Source organism: Nilaparvata lugens, chromosome 10, assembly GCF_014356525.2.
Source record: "Nilaparvata lugens isolate BPH chromosome 10, ASM1435652v1, whole genome shotgun sequence".
Lineage (NCBI taxonomy): Eukaryota > Metazoa > Arthropoda > Insecta > Hemiptera > Delphacidae > Nilaparvata > Nilaparvata lugens.
In genome coordinates, this window is record NC_052513.1 from 29,599,531 (window position 1) to 29,617,858 (window position 18,328).

The 18,328-nt window shown below is 32.6% G+C and overlaps 2 protein-coding genes across 2 annotated transcripts in view; one reads left to right on the forward strand and one right to left on the reverse strand.

Annotated features, from left to right (window-relative positions):
* Positions 1-13,388, reverse strand: part of LOC111056497 — an 89,460-nt gene extending 76,072 nt beyond the window's left edge. The window contains exons 1-8 of the mRNA XM_039435993.1: positions 13,322-13,388; positions 11,003-11,131; positions 9,746-9,984; positions 8,055-8,257; positions 6,452-6,602; positions 4,252-4,387; positions 1,865-1,984; positions 141-316 (exon numbers count right to left, since the gene is read on the reverse strand). Of these exons, the coding sequence (XP_039291927.1) occupies positions 141-316; positions 1,865-1,984; positions 4,252-4,387; positions 6,452-6,602; positions 8,055-8,257; positions 9,746-9,984; positions 11,003-11,131; positions 13,322-13,388 (1,221 nt within the window). The remainder of the gene's footprint in view (positions 1-140; positions 317-1,864; positions 1,985-4,251; positions 4,388-6,451; positions 6,603-8,054; positions 8,258-9,745; positions 9,985-11,002; positions 11,132-13,321) is intronic.
* Positions 13,389-13,564: 176 nt separating this feature from the next.
* LOC111056516 (selenoprotein M) lies at positions 13,565-17,189 on the forward strand. The gene is made up of 4 exons (XM_022343898.2): positions 13,565-13,818; positions 14,785-14,855; positions 15,467-15,536; positions 16,993-17,189. Exons 1-4 carry the CDS (start codon positions 13,714-13,716, stop codon positions 17,113-17,115), a joined length of 369 nt encoding a protein of 122 aa, XP_022199590.2. The 5' UTR covers positions 13,565-13,713; the 3' UTR covers positions 17,116-17,189.
* Positions 17,190-18,328: the final 1,139 nt, after the last annotated feature.

Consider the following 18,328-nt stretch of genomic DNA (forward strand, 5'->3'; position numbering starts at 1 on the left):
CACTTTTATTCGTGTTTATGCTTTGTAAAATTGTATAATGAAGTGAATAAAGATTATTTGGTTTTTTGATATCATATAGAAACATGGAATCTGATCAGTTGAAAGATGATGAAATATTAATTTTGTTGCCGTCATCCTACCTTGTCGGCCATTTTCGTCATGATAACAGCAACTGCCGAGGTGTCGAACTGAGGCCTGCCGGCTCGCCCGATCATCTGCAGGATTTGGGCGTCTGTGTACGGCTTCATTTCATTCTGCATGTAGCATTCGGTCGACTTCACCACCACTAGATGAGCGGGAAGGTTCACTCCCATTGCTGAAAAAGTATTACATGCGGAAATTGAACTTATCCAAATTCAAATTATTCAATTTTGGTAATACTGAAATATTACAAATGGATATAATAGGATAATAGAGATAATGAAAAAATACATTTGATTGAATGCCAATGAGTAATATATAATAGTATTGTTGAACAAAAATCCAAATTAGAAGCTACCAACCACCCCGAAGAGCTCTGCTACAGCAAATATAGACAACAGTGTGAACACCTACTATTCTATGAGAGCCACTATCCAAGAATTGTCTGTTGTCAAAACCGGATTAGGAGAGGTCTTTAAGGTATTTGACAGTATTTAATTAATTCTCGTTGAATAATTGCTACCTATTTTTAAAATATCAATAAAAAACTGATAATAAATATTCAAAAATATGTTTTTCCAATCTAAAAATAGAATCAAATAGTGGGTGGTTTACAATTATTAAAAACAGTAACACATTTATTAAAATTATTTGAAATTTGGAGCAAATCTGAATGTATTCTGATCATTTATTCCCATTTACTTCCACAACTATACAAATCAAATAGATTTCAAAGTTATTTAACTTTTGATGGAATCTCAATAAATATAACTTATTTTGAAGCATTAAAAATGCATTTCAATTGCAAAGGAAAAATATATGAATTTTAATTCCAATTTGAAGTAAATCTGGGAGAAACTTCTGAAAAAGTAGTACCATGTTTCTTTATATTAGTTACTTAATAGTAGAAGTGTTTCATTCTTAAGGTGCGTACAGATATACGCGCCTCCCACACGCTTCGCCCTTGTTCCGCCATCGCTCCGCAATCGCTCCGCAATCGCTCCGCCCTCGCACCGATCATGAACGTTAGGGAAGATGTTGTTCCCGGTCGATCATCGATCGATCTGCTCGAGTGACGTCGATTGCGGAGCAGAGCGAAAGTCTGTATGCACCTTAATAGTTATTTAATTGAAAGGATATAGAGTAGGCTACAAAAATATAAAAGCTGCCTTATGCCTTATTTCTTGCCTATCGGAGGAATCTATAATACCAAAATAATACGCATTTCTATTATTGAACAGGAGCTACAACAAATATTATGGCTACTTAAAAGTGGAATAATTTAGACATTGATTGCATACAGTATTTAAGTGATAAACGGATTCTAGTTGAATTTATTAAATAAATCTATAGAGCAGGTTTATTGGAATAATAACAGCTACTGTGCTTCTAGTAGAGAAGATTGTTTTAAATTTCGGAACAAAATATTTCAAATTAATATTTATTTTACAGTTTTGAGAGCTAAGTAGAAGGAATTTTGTTATCAATTCGGATTTTAATCTTTCTAAATTCAAGATTATTTGTTTCAAGTGTTTGTGTTTTGTTTCAATGTGGAAATTAGTGAAGAATTGGAAAGTCGCACAAAATCTTTATTTGGACAATTTATTTTATGAATTTGGGAAGAAAAGAAGTTTTGGACTGTGGTCTGTTTCTTTGTCCCTAAGTTGATTGTAAATTATAAATAAATAAAATAAATAAATAGAATAATATTGGAGAAACTTACCCAGGGTGCTTGTAGCAACTAATACAGGAAGTTTGCCATCTCTGAAAAGCTGTTCAACGAGTGATCTGTCATTCAAAGCCATTCCTGCATGGTGATTGCCGATTCCTGCTTTCAGCAAATCTGTAATTTGGAAAAACACAACAACTAAACATTCTTACTCTGAGAAAGTCTTACTCTGGGGCTAATATAGTTAATGGTTTTTCTAAATACTTTCAATCTGTGTATGAGGCTGATACACCTGATGTGCCAATGGGGATTCCGGAGGTGTCTGGGTGCTCATTGTTGGATGAGGGGGGGGGGGGGAGTTGGGATGGTTTCTTCCAATGATATTCTGTCTGCTATCAATGGGCTGAGGTCGGGCTGCTCCGAGGGTCCTGTTGCGATTCCAACCTTTATTGTCAAGGGCTGTGCTGCAGTCCTTTTATTTAGAGCCATTAAAATTCATTTTCAACTTGGCTATAAGGTCGGGTAGATTTCCTTCAAAATGGAAGATTGCAAGAGTTACTCCTGTTTTCAAGTCTGGGAATAAGAATGATATTAAAAACTACAGACCAATATCCATTTTGAATTGTTTTTCGAAAGTTTTTGAGAAGCTCCTGCATTCGATTATTTATAAGCAGTGTCAGAGGATTATTGCACCTGAGCAACATGGATTTCTGCCTGGTCGCTCAACTGTGTCCAATCTTATATAGTTTTTAGTAGTGAGGTTTCACAAATTTTGGATCATGGAGGTCGTACAGATGTTATCTTTACAGATCAATCAAAAGCGTTTGACACCATAAATCATAAACTTCTGATACGGAAACTCAAAGTGTTAGGATTTTGTGTAACAATGGGTAATCTTCTACAGAGTTATCTGAAGGCAAGAATACAGTATGTCAAAATTCACAATTTCAAATCAGAATGCTTCGAGTGTACATCAGGGGTTCCTCAGGGCTCTAACCTTGGTTCACTTCTATTTCTTTTGTTTATTACTGATCTACCATCCACCATCAGTGAATCTTCATGCCTTCGTCTGTATGCAGATGATGTAAAATTATATAAAGAAATCAATTATCAAAGAGATTGCTATGATTTGCAGAGGGATATTGATAGTCTGTCTAGATGGTGTGATGAAAATGGACTAAAAATGAATGTGAATAAATGTAAATTCATGAGTTTCACTCGGCAGTCCTCCACTCATGCAGGTGTATACTTTATAAATGGTATTCCATTGGAAAAGGTGGAGTCGTTCAAGGAACTTGGAGTAGTATTCAGCCCAGAACTTTCTTCCAATTCACATATTGATTACATAGCTAACAGAGCCAATCAACAGATTGGTTTCATTTTGAGGACATGCTCGCCCTTCACTGATGAGGTACCTCTGCTACTCTTATACAAATCAATTGTGAGGAGTCTATTAGAGTATGCATGCGAAGTATGGAATCCTTATCATAATGAACAGATTCACCTTCTAAAACGCTTGCAAAACAAATTTTTGAGATGTATGTATTATAAAAAGCACAGGGTTTTCTGTCCCTTTGATTACCCAACCAACTCCCTCAGAAGTATGTTCAATATTAAATCACTGAAAGTAAGACGTGATGTTAAATTACTTGTTTTTCTGTACAATCTGTTAAATAATAAAATTGATTCTTCCTACCTGCTTTCTAAAATTAACATATATATAAATACCATTGCTCGACGTTCTGGATTTTCATTTCATATTTTTCGCTCCAGAACGGTAAGCCATTATAACTTTCCTTTAAGTAGAGCTCAAAGAATCTTCAATACTTATTCAGAGCACTTGGACATCTTCTGGTTCTCCCCTTCCAAATTCCGAAGGATTTCATATGATTTAGTCTTGTAGTATGTGGTGTATCATTTCGTGATTTGCGCTTGCATTTCTTTTACTCAATTATCCTCTTAAAGGCTAGTGGTAGTACATTACACAGACACTTTTTTCCTCTTGTCTATATACTAGTAATGATTATACTTTACTGAGGTATGTGTGCATTTTTTCTCATTGAATTCAGTTAATGTATTTTTATTATTCTATTTATACGACTGTATACTTCTTCTATTTTTCATAGAAAAATTTCTTTCTATTTTTGTCTTATTTCATTCTCATAATTTTATAATTAGCTATTTTTATAATTAATTATTTTCCCATATTTTCTATCTTCTTTTTATTGAAAATTGTATCATGTTGGAATTTATTGTATAGTGTGGAGGAGGCAGAATGGGTTTTTTCACCTGTTGTCTCCATGAATAAATAAATAATTGATTTGAATTGATTTAAAATAATTGATTCTAAGATGTTATTTGTCCAGGAATAATTCTACTTCATCTTGTTTCTATAGTAATATTTGATATTGTACTGTCGTATATAAAATCAGAAAACTCACCAGCAAGAGTGACATCAGAGATCTGATTGGCAGCATCTATCAGAATTTGTCGGTCCGCTCCCTCCGTCTGGAACTTGACTTGCTTCACAAGAATAGAGCTTGTAGTTTGGACGCTTTTTCTCGAATTGCAGAATACCTGTTCAATAAATATTGAATTATTAGATAACTCTACAATAGATTTCCAAGTAATCAATAATAATCATGAAGTAAAACAATAATACTAAGTCCAGTCCTTAGACCTACAGTATATTAATAGAATAGAATGACTTTTTTATTTGTTGACGTGGCGAAGTTTGGACAGTCAAAAGTTTTGAAAAGAAAGAGAATAAGATAAGAAAATTACTTTATCGATACAATTTTCTGAGAATATTGAAATCAATACAGAAAATCTTGTTGCAATGCAATACTTTTTGCTGAATAGAATGTGTTTTAATACTATAACAATAATATTGAATGCTTTTATACAAATGTATCTTTACTGTATAGGTTTTATCATAGAAGAAAAAATATTTTAGGGACTTAAATTCTCATGAAGCTACTATATGGTTGTATTTAGTTACAATCATTCATCCAAACAAAACTAGCGATAATAGCCTATTCTAATTTCTAATGCTCTAGAATCAGGAAAAAAATCATGAATTTGAAACAATTTTGAATCACTCAACAAAAAATGCAATAGCTCATTCAAAAAACGGAGACTTTTTTCAATGAAAATAGAACTTGCCTCAAAGCCAGACTTAGATTATTGACTGAAGGCTGCCTCACTAATATAATTGGGCCATCCTCTATTCCCCTATGAGTAGATTGCAGTGGCCAGTCATATATTTCACTCAAAGTTCAAGGCACTGAGAAATGATTGCGCATCTGCAGTGAGATTCACTTTAAACTGTGAGCATTATTCCTTACAAGTGACACCAATGCTTGCCACTTGACCGATGCTGACAGCAGTTTAAAGTGTACTGCAGCCATCCTTCAGCTGAACAAACTCCCTGAGCGGTTCTAATGAGACAATTTTGAAGGCCAAACTAACCAAGTAATCTCCCAGAAACGCCAGTTCTCGTTCACTAAATGTCCAACTAGCTAAACATTTCACTTAATTATTTATGCCACCTGGATGACTCATTAATTTGCTAGATCTACAAAATTCGAGTATCAAGAAACATGTTAGTTTTACATGCATAAGTTCAAATGTCACTCTTCCCTATTCATCTACAACATCTTGAAAGGTCGAATTAATTATACAGGATATAACTCGTTAATCTAAGAAATTTCAACTATAGAGTTTACACTAGAATAAACAGAGATACTGTGAAATTTCAAGATGAAATGAGAGAGATGTTGTAAGTTCCAAAAAATTCTATGGATTTCACCCATATAATCATCATGGAATTATGTGGAACTGACAGCATATCTTTCATTTTACCTTAAATTTAACTATACTCGTTAAGTATAAAATAGGCTACGGTATTCAACAAAAACAAGAAACGTACTATTTAATTTAACGTGAAATAACCAAAAAATTCTTCATCTCTATTCAGTGTGAAAATTGGGATTATTTACTATATGATCATAAAAATGACATGATTAATGATCATTGATTAACCGACATGATTAACCACTAGATGATCATTTACCGTACTTCTATGAGCTGTAATAGATTCAATCATATTATATTATCTCAAATAAAATGTTAGTTGGTGTGATTTCATTGTATATGCTAAAGTTATCGACAAAAAATGATAAATTTGTAGATACGTCATTTGATATTATGGCACACAACCTACGCCTATACGTTACCAGACTATAAAAGACCCAAGTCAAACTCTCAATTGAAATAAAGAAACAAAAAAAATAAGCCCACGTGTGGTATTAGAGTCAAACAGTCAAAACAAGGTAGATAAAAAATGCCTTCTTTCTATTGTTGGGTAAATAAGCTTTCTGGGACTTATGTACAAGAGAAGCTTCTTGTTCATTCCTAGAGTAACAAGCTTATTGTAAACGTGAAACAGAACGAACTGAAAATATTGTTAATAGCTCTTCACTTTCTAGCATATTTGGGATTTATCATTACTCATAATAATTGATTACAATTTATTCATACTAGCCGACATTATTACAGAATACATACTAAAACAAGGACTTTAAAACTCATCTAGGCCGACATCTATTTCCCAATTATAATGATTTGTTTCCAACTTACCAAAGTCGGTTTCCCATTGGAGTATTTCAGAACAACATTCTTCAAATGGTAACTGAGACTCATATCAAAGGCAAATGATGTTTTATACTCGTCATTTCGATATCCCAAGACAAATTTCTTCAATTTCACAGGGCGCATGTCTTCCCCAATCCTGCAAAATTACATTTTATTTGAAGTACAAGAAGCTCTGATAATGATGTTATTATCATTAATCATATATCATGCTGCTATTAGTTATCAGAAATATCATCAAAATGCATAACGATAATGATATAATGAATCTATAACGATGGATAATAACAAGTCAAATATATCATACGGTACACGATAAGCGTATGCCTCATCATTTTCATAATAAATTATCAAATACATTCAATCCCAATCTCATATGCTTTTGCACATATTCTCAAAGTGCAGTATCAATCCTTAAATTATAGAACAACCTCCTCACTTTCATATATTATGTTCATTTCAAGTCATGCTTGACAAAATCGAAACCTTACAGGATAATTTCAAACTAAGAAAATTCAAATCACCAGCAGCATCAATTACATCTTATTATTATACATTTACAACCCAACTACTGTGTTGTTTTTCAAAATTCAAATAAATCTAAAGAAATGTGTGAAAAATGAAACATGGGCCGCCAACCTTTGTTTATAGGCACAGACCGCACGTTAATTGACCCAATACGATCTCAGAGATCTCAGTCACTGTCATTATTTTTGCAGGACACCAGAATTGATTCAATACTCAGAGTTATCTCAGGGGCTGTCATTATTTTTGCAAGCCTTTCAGTATAATCAGGTTTAATCTATGAAGAAAATTGCATTCACTGATTTTTCACTGAGTTCGCTGATCAAGTATTAACGGTTAGGCCATGTAGACACAATATACATGGACATAATACAAGAGGAAAAAACGATTTCGACCTCCCATACAGAAAACACAGAGACAGCCACTTACACAGGATTTCCGCTTTCATAATTGCCTGTCACACGATATAAAAAGTATAAAAGAGCCTAAACCATTTAAGCAAGCTCTAAAAAAATACTTTCTAGACAATCCACTCTATTCACTGAAGGAATTTCCAGTGAAGAGTGTGATTCACAAGTAGCTACTTTCATTTGCTTCCTTGACGTGCCCCTCATCCTTGTGATGTAGGTGGTGGAAGAAAAATGAAATGGAAAGAAATAAAAAGTAAAATATAAAAATAATAATTAATTAGGTTATGCGAAAAGAAATTGGAAAAAAACAAATAAGAGTCAGTGATGATGAAGTGATAGCATAAATTGAATGAACAGAGAGTGAGCTCAAGACTTGGTAAACAAAATGAAATGTGGTAGGTATAATCTAATAATCAATGGTGAGATAATAGCATAAAATACGGTAAGCTTGAGATGCGGTGAAACATTTAAAAGACACTAATAAATAAAATATGAAGTGGAGTATCCTATTATTCAACAAATATGATGGTGAGGAAAGTTGAAAAAATCGAAATTGCAGTACCGGTAACTAATGATGTAGTGATAGGATAAAATACATGAGGACATATTATGAGACGTACTGTAATAATTGGGAAAAATAAATAAAAAGAGCTTACTTAGCAAATCGGGCCGGTCGGTCATTAGTTCCGAGCCAAACTGCCAGATCCTCCCCGTTGGGAATGGTGGCCGAAACAGCCACAAACCTCAGACCCCTCACACCCCCTGGCGACGACCGATCATTCGTTTTCTGCACTGTTTTCATCCTCGAAACCACCGCTTCCAGGGTGGAGCCGCGACGCTCCTCGTTCAGTAAATGCACCTGAACATTACATCATTCACGACATTTTCTATAAATATTCTGTAGATTTCTATAAAAAAGTAGGAAATTGAAAAGATATTATAGTAGAGTGATACACCATAATAAAGCCTACGAAGCCAGAATTGAAACTTGGTCGTTAGAAAGACGAATCGCTCAGAGTGCGAGGATGAAAGAGTATATTTGGAGACGAAAGCGGGAGTCCAACGTAAATAATAATAATACTGTAATGATGGCGTTAATGATGATAATGGTTAGTGGTGAAGTACTGTATGGTCCTTAGTTGGCCTATCCAAAAAAGAAGAAGCCTACTGTTAAAATGATTAACTCAGTTAAACTATATAGTATAAAGTCTCTATTATAAAGAACCGATGAATTTCCAGCTGTTCCTCTATGAATATTTTTAGCTCTGCTGGAAAAGATGGGAAATACCTTTGGTTGTAATTGGAATGCTCGAATGGATACTTGGGTAATGAATGTCAATGAATTAGATGAATAGAAGTATTGAAGTGAGTTGAAAGGAAGAAATTTCTAAAATTCTTCACATTTTCCAACTGTTTTCTATGAATTTTAGCTCTGCTGGAGCAGATAAACAATATCATTGGTTGTTATTTGAATGTTCACACAGTGGAAGACTGCTTCCAAAATTATCAAGATGGATAATTTTGTACTTTTTTGTATACTAAAAGTAAATTCGTACCTATGAATTTTTGGTGGTGAAGAGTTCTTTGCTGGAAGGTCCCACTTCGCCTGCATAATATAACCGTCAATGAGCCTTACGAATGTCATACTTTAGCCGGGACCAACAGAAACATGCCTTTTTTAAACTATACTCCGTACAACATAACTTTTGACTTTGAGAAATATGCGAAGCAGAGAAAAGGAGAGAGGTCAGCCAATTACTGTGATGGATAGAGTCGTAGGAAGCTCAGTTGCCAATTTGTCGATTAGAGTCAGTCGAGTGAAGGCTTCCAGACAAAAAACTCCTCAAAGTTCAACATGAGCCCTTGAATACTCACGAGAAATTAGAGAATGCTGGCCGGTTCAGAACGGTAACATCACCGCCGTTGTATCCCTACCTCTGCATGCCTTCTCTGCTGTGCCTGTCCCTCCCAAGTCAGAATTTATCTTGTTCAGAGTATAGGTAGGTACTACTGAATTTTATTGAATCAGATGATTGAAGTAAGTGGATGGGAAAATAATTATAAATTTCTGCACTTTCCACTATAACGTCGGTTTTGAAATAGAATGATGGATAAAAATGAACATTGGCTTTATATGACTGTCATATTTTAGCCGGGACTAATTTAGCATGCCTTTTTTATGCTAGGTACGATACTGAATTTTATTGAATTATATAAATGAATTGAGTAGATAGGAAGACATCTATAAATTTATGCGCACTCCATTAACGTCGGTTTTGAGAAAAAATGTTGGATAAAACTAGCACAGTGTTAATAAAAGATGAAATAAATGAATAATTGTTCTAACCTCATCGATAAGGAACAGCCTGACCTGCTGTATGATTGCTAAGTGGTCAGTCTTCTTCCAGAGCCGAGTCATAGAGTCCCACTTCTCTGGAGTGGTCAGTATCAGCTGATAATCCCTGATTGTCACCAAACTCATGAAGTCCGAGTCACCCGTTACTTCCAAGCAGCTCACTCCGATCACCGAGAACTTGTCCACCCAGTCCTTGTACTTCTCGCTTACTAGAGCTTTCACTGGTGCCACTGCAAAATAACACACATTTCAAATACGGTAAATAAAATATAGATGAGTAGAAAACATATTTAGAAAGATATCAAATAAAAACGTGAATAAAGAAAATATAGATAAGTAGATATAATATTATTAGGAAGATATAATGATGAATATGATGAAATTCAATTTGACTCGTGTAAAAAATGGCACCATAGCTGACACAAGTGCCTCATTTGATAAGGGAACTAAAAAAGATACTTGGTTATTATTTCCAAATATAATGAGAAGCCCAGAAAAAATGCATCAGAAATGTAATGTAAAATGAAAATTTAATATGCTGCTTTCCATGCCGAAATACTGATAATAGTTTTATAAAATATATCTATTGGAAAGTTACAGTGTCTTATAGCTACTATATCAAAGATATAGATATATATTGTCAAAGTCATAAAATTGAATTGTTTATATTTCTAGTAACTGTACAGTGTGTGAGGGAGAACCCATTATAGTCCCCATATGACGTGTATTTCCAAGTAGGCTAAATAATACAATTTACTTTACTTTTTTGCATTGCAAAGTGGGATGTATTTCGTTCCTGATGGGGAACTTCATCAAAGCCTGATGACTTTTCTGAAAAATAAAAGTCGAGTTTCTTCTAGTGATAAATTTAATTTATTCGTAAAAAATAAAATGGATTTGTATTACTACCGTAAGACCCTACCTGTCGAACTAAAAAAAATTCCGACTTAAAATAGTAGTTATACGATTAACAATAGATTAGGTAATTGACTGATTTTATATTCATGTACACATTTTATAGTTTAAATTGAAAATACAAATTCATCCCCAATCTAACACAAAAACCATAGAACTGGACATATTCAAAAGCTTTATATGTTCACTCATATCTGTAAAGGCCTACATAAGCAAAAATAAAAATAAAAACACCAGACAACATATTCAAATACATTGTAGACTATCAACTAATTTGAATTGAAAAATTCTAAGAAGAATCATTGATAGTATTCGAATGATTTTCGAGCTTACTGTAAACAATTTTCGCCTCAGATCCTTGATGAACATCATTTTCGGCTTCCGTAAGAAGTCGAATAATAGCCAACTCAAAGAGAACTGTCTTGCCTGAGCCTGTAGGAGCCGAGACAACAAGAGATTCATCTAGAAAAAAATTATTAAGAATCAGAAAAGATAATCAGCTACACAGGAATACTGTATAATGGAAAAATGTAGATATATTGAATAAAATATTGTATACGCTTTAACACGATTCATACTTCGATTAAATTTACACTAACAAAAAAGAGATTATGTCATTTATGGAGTTTTTACAAGGTATTTTTCACTGAATCGCTAGATATATTAGTTAATATTAGGGTAGAAATCAACCTCAGAAAAAAATAAATGCGCTCATATACAGTGGCCTCTATACTGGATTTGTTTTCTTAGGGGTGCTAGTAGTGTTTATTGAATACGCTAATCTAGTACTTCCTGTTAGTACGTGTCTTGTGGTGCAAACATAGCGGAGAGGCGATGGTAGCATCAAGCTTGAAATTGTTGAATGTAATGCATGTATTGAAATATTGAAACTACACTATTCGCCATACAGGCATTCAACACTTTCAAGCTGGAAACTACCTTTGCAGCTCAACTATGTTTGCACCCATAGAAGGAACAGAAAGAAATGTAATAAGCAATATAAAATATAAACATATTATAAGGCCTATGGATATAAATATTCATGTTCACTCAATATGTATACGTAAACTCGAGTAAAAAGTGGTAAATTATTATTTGAATCACCTCAAATAAATAATAATATATTCAATCAATTTTTACCAGCTCTCAAAGTCAATTTCAAGTTTGCAATTCATAATGAATAAGAAGTTCTACTTCTAAGTGATTTAGCTATCGTTCAAGCTATCATACCTGTTTCTAGGATGAAATCCAAAAGTTTCGATTGTATTGCATTGAAACAAGGATATCCCGAGAAAATGTGTTGATATTTCTCAGCTGTATTTTTAAATTAAGGAAAATTCTATAATTTGCTGAAAATCACTTTTTACACCTGAATGTCACAGTTTTGAATTCTTTTATGGAGAAAGTAGTTCAGACGAAGTAATAGATACATATAATCGTTCAATTGATCAATTTTATGAAATTTCTATGGAAGATAGAATTTTCTTCTTCCTCCTCTTTGGCTGTGCCTTAGGAGAAGAAAAATATATATAGTTACTGTTGTTTAGACGAAGTAATACATGTAATCGTTCAATTGATCAATTTTATGAAATTTCTATAGAAGAAAGAATATTTTTTTTAATAGAGTGCTTAAAAGGACAGAACAGCATATTGAGAAAAAGAGTTTGGATAGATAGGTTTGAAAGACATAACTTATTATTATTATTATTGAATTTTAATTAAGCTATAAATAATAAAGGATACGGATTTCTGTAACAGATCTCAGCCCAAGATCTGTCATAACTCCAGCTCGATTGTCATTTGAACTCATTTTCACGTTATTCTGAAACAAAAAGTACATTTATAAATGAATTCAATAGATTAAAAATTTTTTTAGCCTTTTGCACAGCCTTAGGAGTTGAACTCCTGAGTACCGTAGAGCAATTCAAATAGTGGGAATCACGTATTATGCGCTAGTATGATATTTTTTCTTGTGCATTATAATATAATCAAATATACAGGATTCGAAACCACGACCAAAAAGCAGTAAAGTAGTTGCAAAGGCTCAGACTAGTTGGATACGCCGAATATTATACCGGTACGGTACCGCAGAGGAGAGGTTAGGTTGTAAAAGTATTGCTACATCTCACATACAATAGCTTAGGTATGTTTATCTACATTTCTGACTTTTGACTAAAAAAGATAAAAAAATTATCCCATTTATTGAATTTTACAGATTCAACTGCTAATCTAATAATTGTTTTCAATAAAAAAACTCATAAGAACTGAATAGACAAAACAGCTTAAAAAGATGGCGAATATATTGTTTTAGGGAGGGTAAAATTATAATTAACCTGGTACTGGTATTTTTTTTTCACTGGATGCGAATACAGTAGAAAATATGAAAAATTATCAGGGTTGATTGAACTATAATTACAAAAGACAATATTGAAATAAATTGTACAAAATAATAATAGTATAGTAGGCCTACGCATTGACAGCCACAGGTTGCAAAGTCCTAAAGGATTACGGTACTGCTCGAACGAAATTATGAATTGTATGTATAAAAAATGGGAAAAATACCTGAAAATATTTTACATTGAATGAAAAATGTAGGTTTATTTTTTTTTTTTAAATAGAGTTACTATTAAAGTAGCTTGAATAAAAATGTACTCAACGCCAAGTTGAAATTGAAGACGTTCCTGCTCTCCAACTCCATGGAGCCAACTGAACTTGACATTAATGATTCACTTGAAATTAATAGAAGTTATAAATGTAATAGTTTGTCTATCAATATTATTTTATTATAATAATATTGAAGTAAATTTATTATTGAAATAAAAAGTAAGAAACATTTAAATAATATTTTATGCTGCGGAACAGCTGTGATTGTTTCAAATTTTCGATACTCAGCTCAGCTGTTCGTGTTCATTCTTCATCTTCATGTTTACTTGTACAGTTAGCAGAGGAAGCAGACGTAATTTGTGAACACTTGTATTATTATTATTTTATGTATTTAGTTTTCAACTGTTTTCTTGTTTGCGGTGATAATACAAATACTAATCATGTGGAATCCAATCAAGTATTCAATTCTGTTATCTTTCTATGTTATTGCGATGGCTGACGTTGATATTGATAACAAATTGAAACCCTTCAGAGCTGAAGTTCAGGTTAAGAATCATTCAATATTAGCCTACCGGTGTTTTATTGCTACCAGCAATTTTTATAAACAAACATTATATCCTTCTTATGTCTGAAAGGCTTAGCTCTTCTACTATATTTTTATTATAATTATTCAAAAATTATGAAAAATTTTACACTTGTAAAATAATTTTAAAATGTACCATACGGTATTGCAATGTCCTACTTCAGTTGCTTTTAACATATTAAAATTTCAAGTGTAAACATTACAATACGCTTTTTATTATACAGCATTATAATTTCAATTGGCTCATTCTAAAATCACCTTCAGCTTTTAATTGCAATTTGGTTCTAGGCTACTAGCATATTAACTTTAAAAAAGCAATTCTTAAAACATAATCTAAGGGGCGTGGTGTCTTTGTCACAGTCCATGGATTGGTGTACCCTTTCCTCTGTTCTGATTCAAATTTGATCTCTTCTCATAAAACATTAACTTATCCTGATTTTATTAATATAATACGGTATAATAAGTTATATGATGCTATTTCTTCCAATTTATTGGTATTAGTAGTTTTAATTCTATTAATGCTTTGCATAGATATATTTACAGCAACAGCATACAAAAGGGACTTACTTGCACTTAACGTTTAATAGGTAGGAAATGACAATACCTTAAAAATCTCTGATTACTGATTACAGAAATTAACAACAATTATTCCACGGAAGGGTTATTGTACCATATTTAGAAAATAAGTTTTTAAAGTACAGGAAATTTTACAATTATTCTCATCTGACGTTTATTCTAAAATAATTATTTTGAAAACTATATTAATTCTATTACGTGAAAATTCTATCATGGTGAAAAGATGAAAAAATGTTACATGTTAATTTTATTCATGCTGCAAACTAATGAATATGATTTTTCAGAGCTGCAAAGGATGTGCGTTGAATGTTAATTTTATTCATGCTGCAAACTAATGAATATGATTTTTCAGAGCTGCAAAGGATGTGCGTTGAACAGACTACCAGAAGTCAAGTCATTTATATACCTTGATCTTCCTAAATAGTATCCTTTTCTGACAAACTATCTTCTAACTTTCCTTAATTATTATTAATCATTAAGCATCTACAATAGATGTATAGGTCTGAATTATTATTCCATCAACTAATTAATAATCTTTAATATCATGTAATAAAAGACAAGTTTTTCTAAATAATCAAAATTCCTCCCTTGATTACAATTTTATTTATTAGCTCTATCATGATTTTTTTTAATGCATCATTATTACTAGATGAATTCAATGGTCTTGTACATTCATTAATTTAGAAGTTTGAATTCCTTTGTCAAATTCACTTTCCATTATAAAAGTAGAATTAAAGTCCACTTGTAAACTTACAGGTTGGCAGTGCCAAATTGGCACAGGGATTCAGAAAATTTTTGATTTGTCTTTCCGAAGAAAAAATTATAAAACTAATGAATTACAATAATGGAATGAATTAAATTATATTTTTATTTGTATGTAGTATGATCTACTTACTTTCCTATTCTTTTTATTTTTATTTTTCTATAATAATTGAATTAACCATAATATAAAATCATTATTGTTTTATAAATGTAAAATTTTGTACACTATGTTTTATTCAATTTCTACTCATTTTTCTTAACTGGCTCTACAGTCCAGATGTTACCTTCAAACCAATCGTAGGAGCAAATCCTGATCTGGTATTATTTAACAGCGATGATACAGTAAGTATCTATTTGAAAGCAAAATGATCTATTTGTTTTATTAGTTATTTGAAAATTGAATAATCTCAGAGGAGTGGAGAGTGTGCATATAGAGATTAATTATTGATTATTTGCCTTTATTAGGGTGAAGTTAGGACTCCTGTTTCTCTCTGCCACACAACCCTTAACAAAATAAGAAAAAAATTACATAAGAATACAAAAATAATATATTACCTACATATTATGTAATAAGACTACATAAGATTAATAGAAATAAATAAAGATCTTAATCAGAGGGTGAGCGGTGAGGCGTTCCGAGTTCAGCGGAATAGTGATATATATTTCCTCTGACCGCTCTCCATGTACGCTCACACAGTTATTCAATAAAAATAGCCAATATCATCATAATATGCTCATCGACAGACTCTCAACCAGGCGCGGTTCCAGGGCGATCGCCCCCCCCCACTTTTCCAAGTGATATTTGAAAAAATGTTGAGAGTGCTGAAATAAGTATCAGACCTTGGCATTTGTATGAACAAATCCAAAAATCGAATTAATATTAAATTGATTTCCTGTATGTGACTCTTTCCTTGTATTGATAAAAACCAAGTTAATGTAGAGAACTGATACAAATTCTACTTTTCCACTGTAGCTCAACATAGCCAAGCACCAAAAGTTTTGTTGTTGGTAAATTACAGCGTAAAGCTGACCCTGAGACTCACGTGTTGTGGGTTGAAACAAAATAGAGTAGGTACAACAACGTTATCTCCAAATTACAAGTATTTAAAAATTGGCTTTATCGTTGGCTTCAAACATAAAGTACCCTAATTGTTACCAAAAAATGTTTTTTGAAGGTTTCAAGACTCAATCACGCTATTCTAATTAAGCAATTTTTATACCTACAGAGTCTCTCTTGTGCTGTTCTAAATGTTTATTACTGATTTGATCAATTTTTTAGAACTACAATGTTAATATTCAATGAACAATAGAATTATTCTATTTCATAAATTAATCTATTGAGATGTGAATTCTTCCTTGTTACTTATAAGGGATTGATGAAGTTTTGGGCAAATATCATTATTACACGAATTTAATATGTACATTTTTTGAAACAATTTATTCTGCCCAAAATTCTTTCAATATATCATTTCAATTGATATTCATATTAATATCAATATTATGTTATGCTCATTTACCAATATATAATTTTGAGTCCAAAATAACCACAAAATTATCTCATATTATACTTACTTATCAAACACAAAATCACTTGACAATTTCAAAAAAACTATGTTATATTCATTGATAACATAATTTTGTATAACTATATATATGATAATCCTATTCGATTTAAAGTTATTCGTTAGACCTAGTTTAAACCAGTGAGTTATTCGAAACACTAGACTAGATGTGGCTTCTAAAACTTCCTTCAAGTTTGCAATCATTTTCAGTGTTTCATTTTTATACATTTCTACAGGAAATCGAAAGGATTGACTTGAAACCATTCACCAAGGCACAGTGCAATGACCTTCTGGAGTCCTATGGCTATAAAATGAAGCAAAGTATTGATGAGTTTACGGGACAAAAGCAAGAACTGTAAGAATGTCACAAAGTTCCTGTAAACTGATTTCCTCCACTTTGTACAAATAAATTATACATTTTTACTCTTGTCAACTTAGTATTTTTTGGGTTTGGTGTTCGGTTCCTCAAACTTGTCCGCAATTGAGAAAAAGATGAAACTTTTATGTCGCATCCACACTATCGCCCAATGTGTACAAATGACGACGAACGCCAGAGTATGGATGGCTGCTTTATTGGATGCTCGCCTTTAATGGAGCGCATCGCTCCGATTTTTGTCAAGCCACGGCCAGTAAAGGGCCCTACACACCTACGGATTTGGCCTGTCTTGGCTCCGCTCGGGAGAAATCCGTGAGTGTGTAGGCGATTTTATTGCGAGCCGAGCCAGGCCAAATCCGTCCAGAGCTACTGGCGTGGCGCGGCTCGGCTCGGGAGAAATCCGTGAGTGTGTAGGCTCTCCCGGCCGGGCTCGTGTAGTTACCAAAAATCGAAATCGCCTAAAAATCAAGATAGCAAAATTTTGATTTCAGATTCGGATTCAGCACCCTCGAAATAGTAAAATAGTTTGCGGGAACTCTAAAATAGTTGAAACTAAAAACTCTGTGAGTACTTTAATGTTATTAATGAAGAATTCTATTTCTATGGAGAATTTGGTTGAACTTATAGCAAGAAAGTACTAGTACTGTACAATAATAATACCAGGGTTCCCCAAAATCTTTATTAGCTGTAGAATAAACATATTTCAATTTTTTATTCAATAAAAAAGAACTTATTTTTATATTATGTTTGTCTACTTGTGTGAAATTTTATTGAGGAAGCTGAAATTGAATCACAATTTTTTTGTCTCTATTTTTACAGTAATATCGAGTATGACAACCTTTTTCAATCAATGAATTGTCATAGTATTTTAAATACTATATTACACAAGATGTAAAAAGTTCTATACCGTACTTATTGGGAGCTGGTTGAGGCTTTACAGTATTAAGTATAAAGGTTCAATTCTTTATCTACTGCTACGCTTTGTGAATTAAGATTTGGTGTGTGTCTGTGTGAGAAAGAGAGAGAGAGATTGATTGATTTTATTGATAGTGTGCTAGGTCTCGACAGACCCATTACACAAAAACAGCATTACAAAATATAATTCCAGATAATTAAACAAAATAAACGATAGTAACATAAACAAAATAGTATTAATGCGATTAGAAATAATCCAGATAATTTAATAAAATAAACGA

Coding starts and splice junctions, on each gene's coding strand:
- LOC111056516 (XM_022343898.2), top strand. CDS start 13,714: ATGTGGAATCCAATCAAGTATTCAATTCTGTTATCTTTCTATGTTATT. Junction 13,819..14,784: donor CCTTCAGAGCTGAAGTTCAG/GTTAAGAATCAT, acceptor ATGATTTTTCAG/AGCTGCAAAGGATGTGCGTT. Junction 15,537..16,992: donor TATTTAACAGCGATGATACA/GTAAGTATCTAT, acceptor ACATTTCTACAG/GAAATCGAAAGGATTGACTT.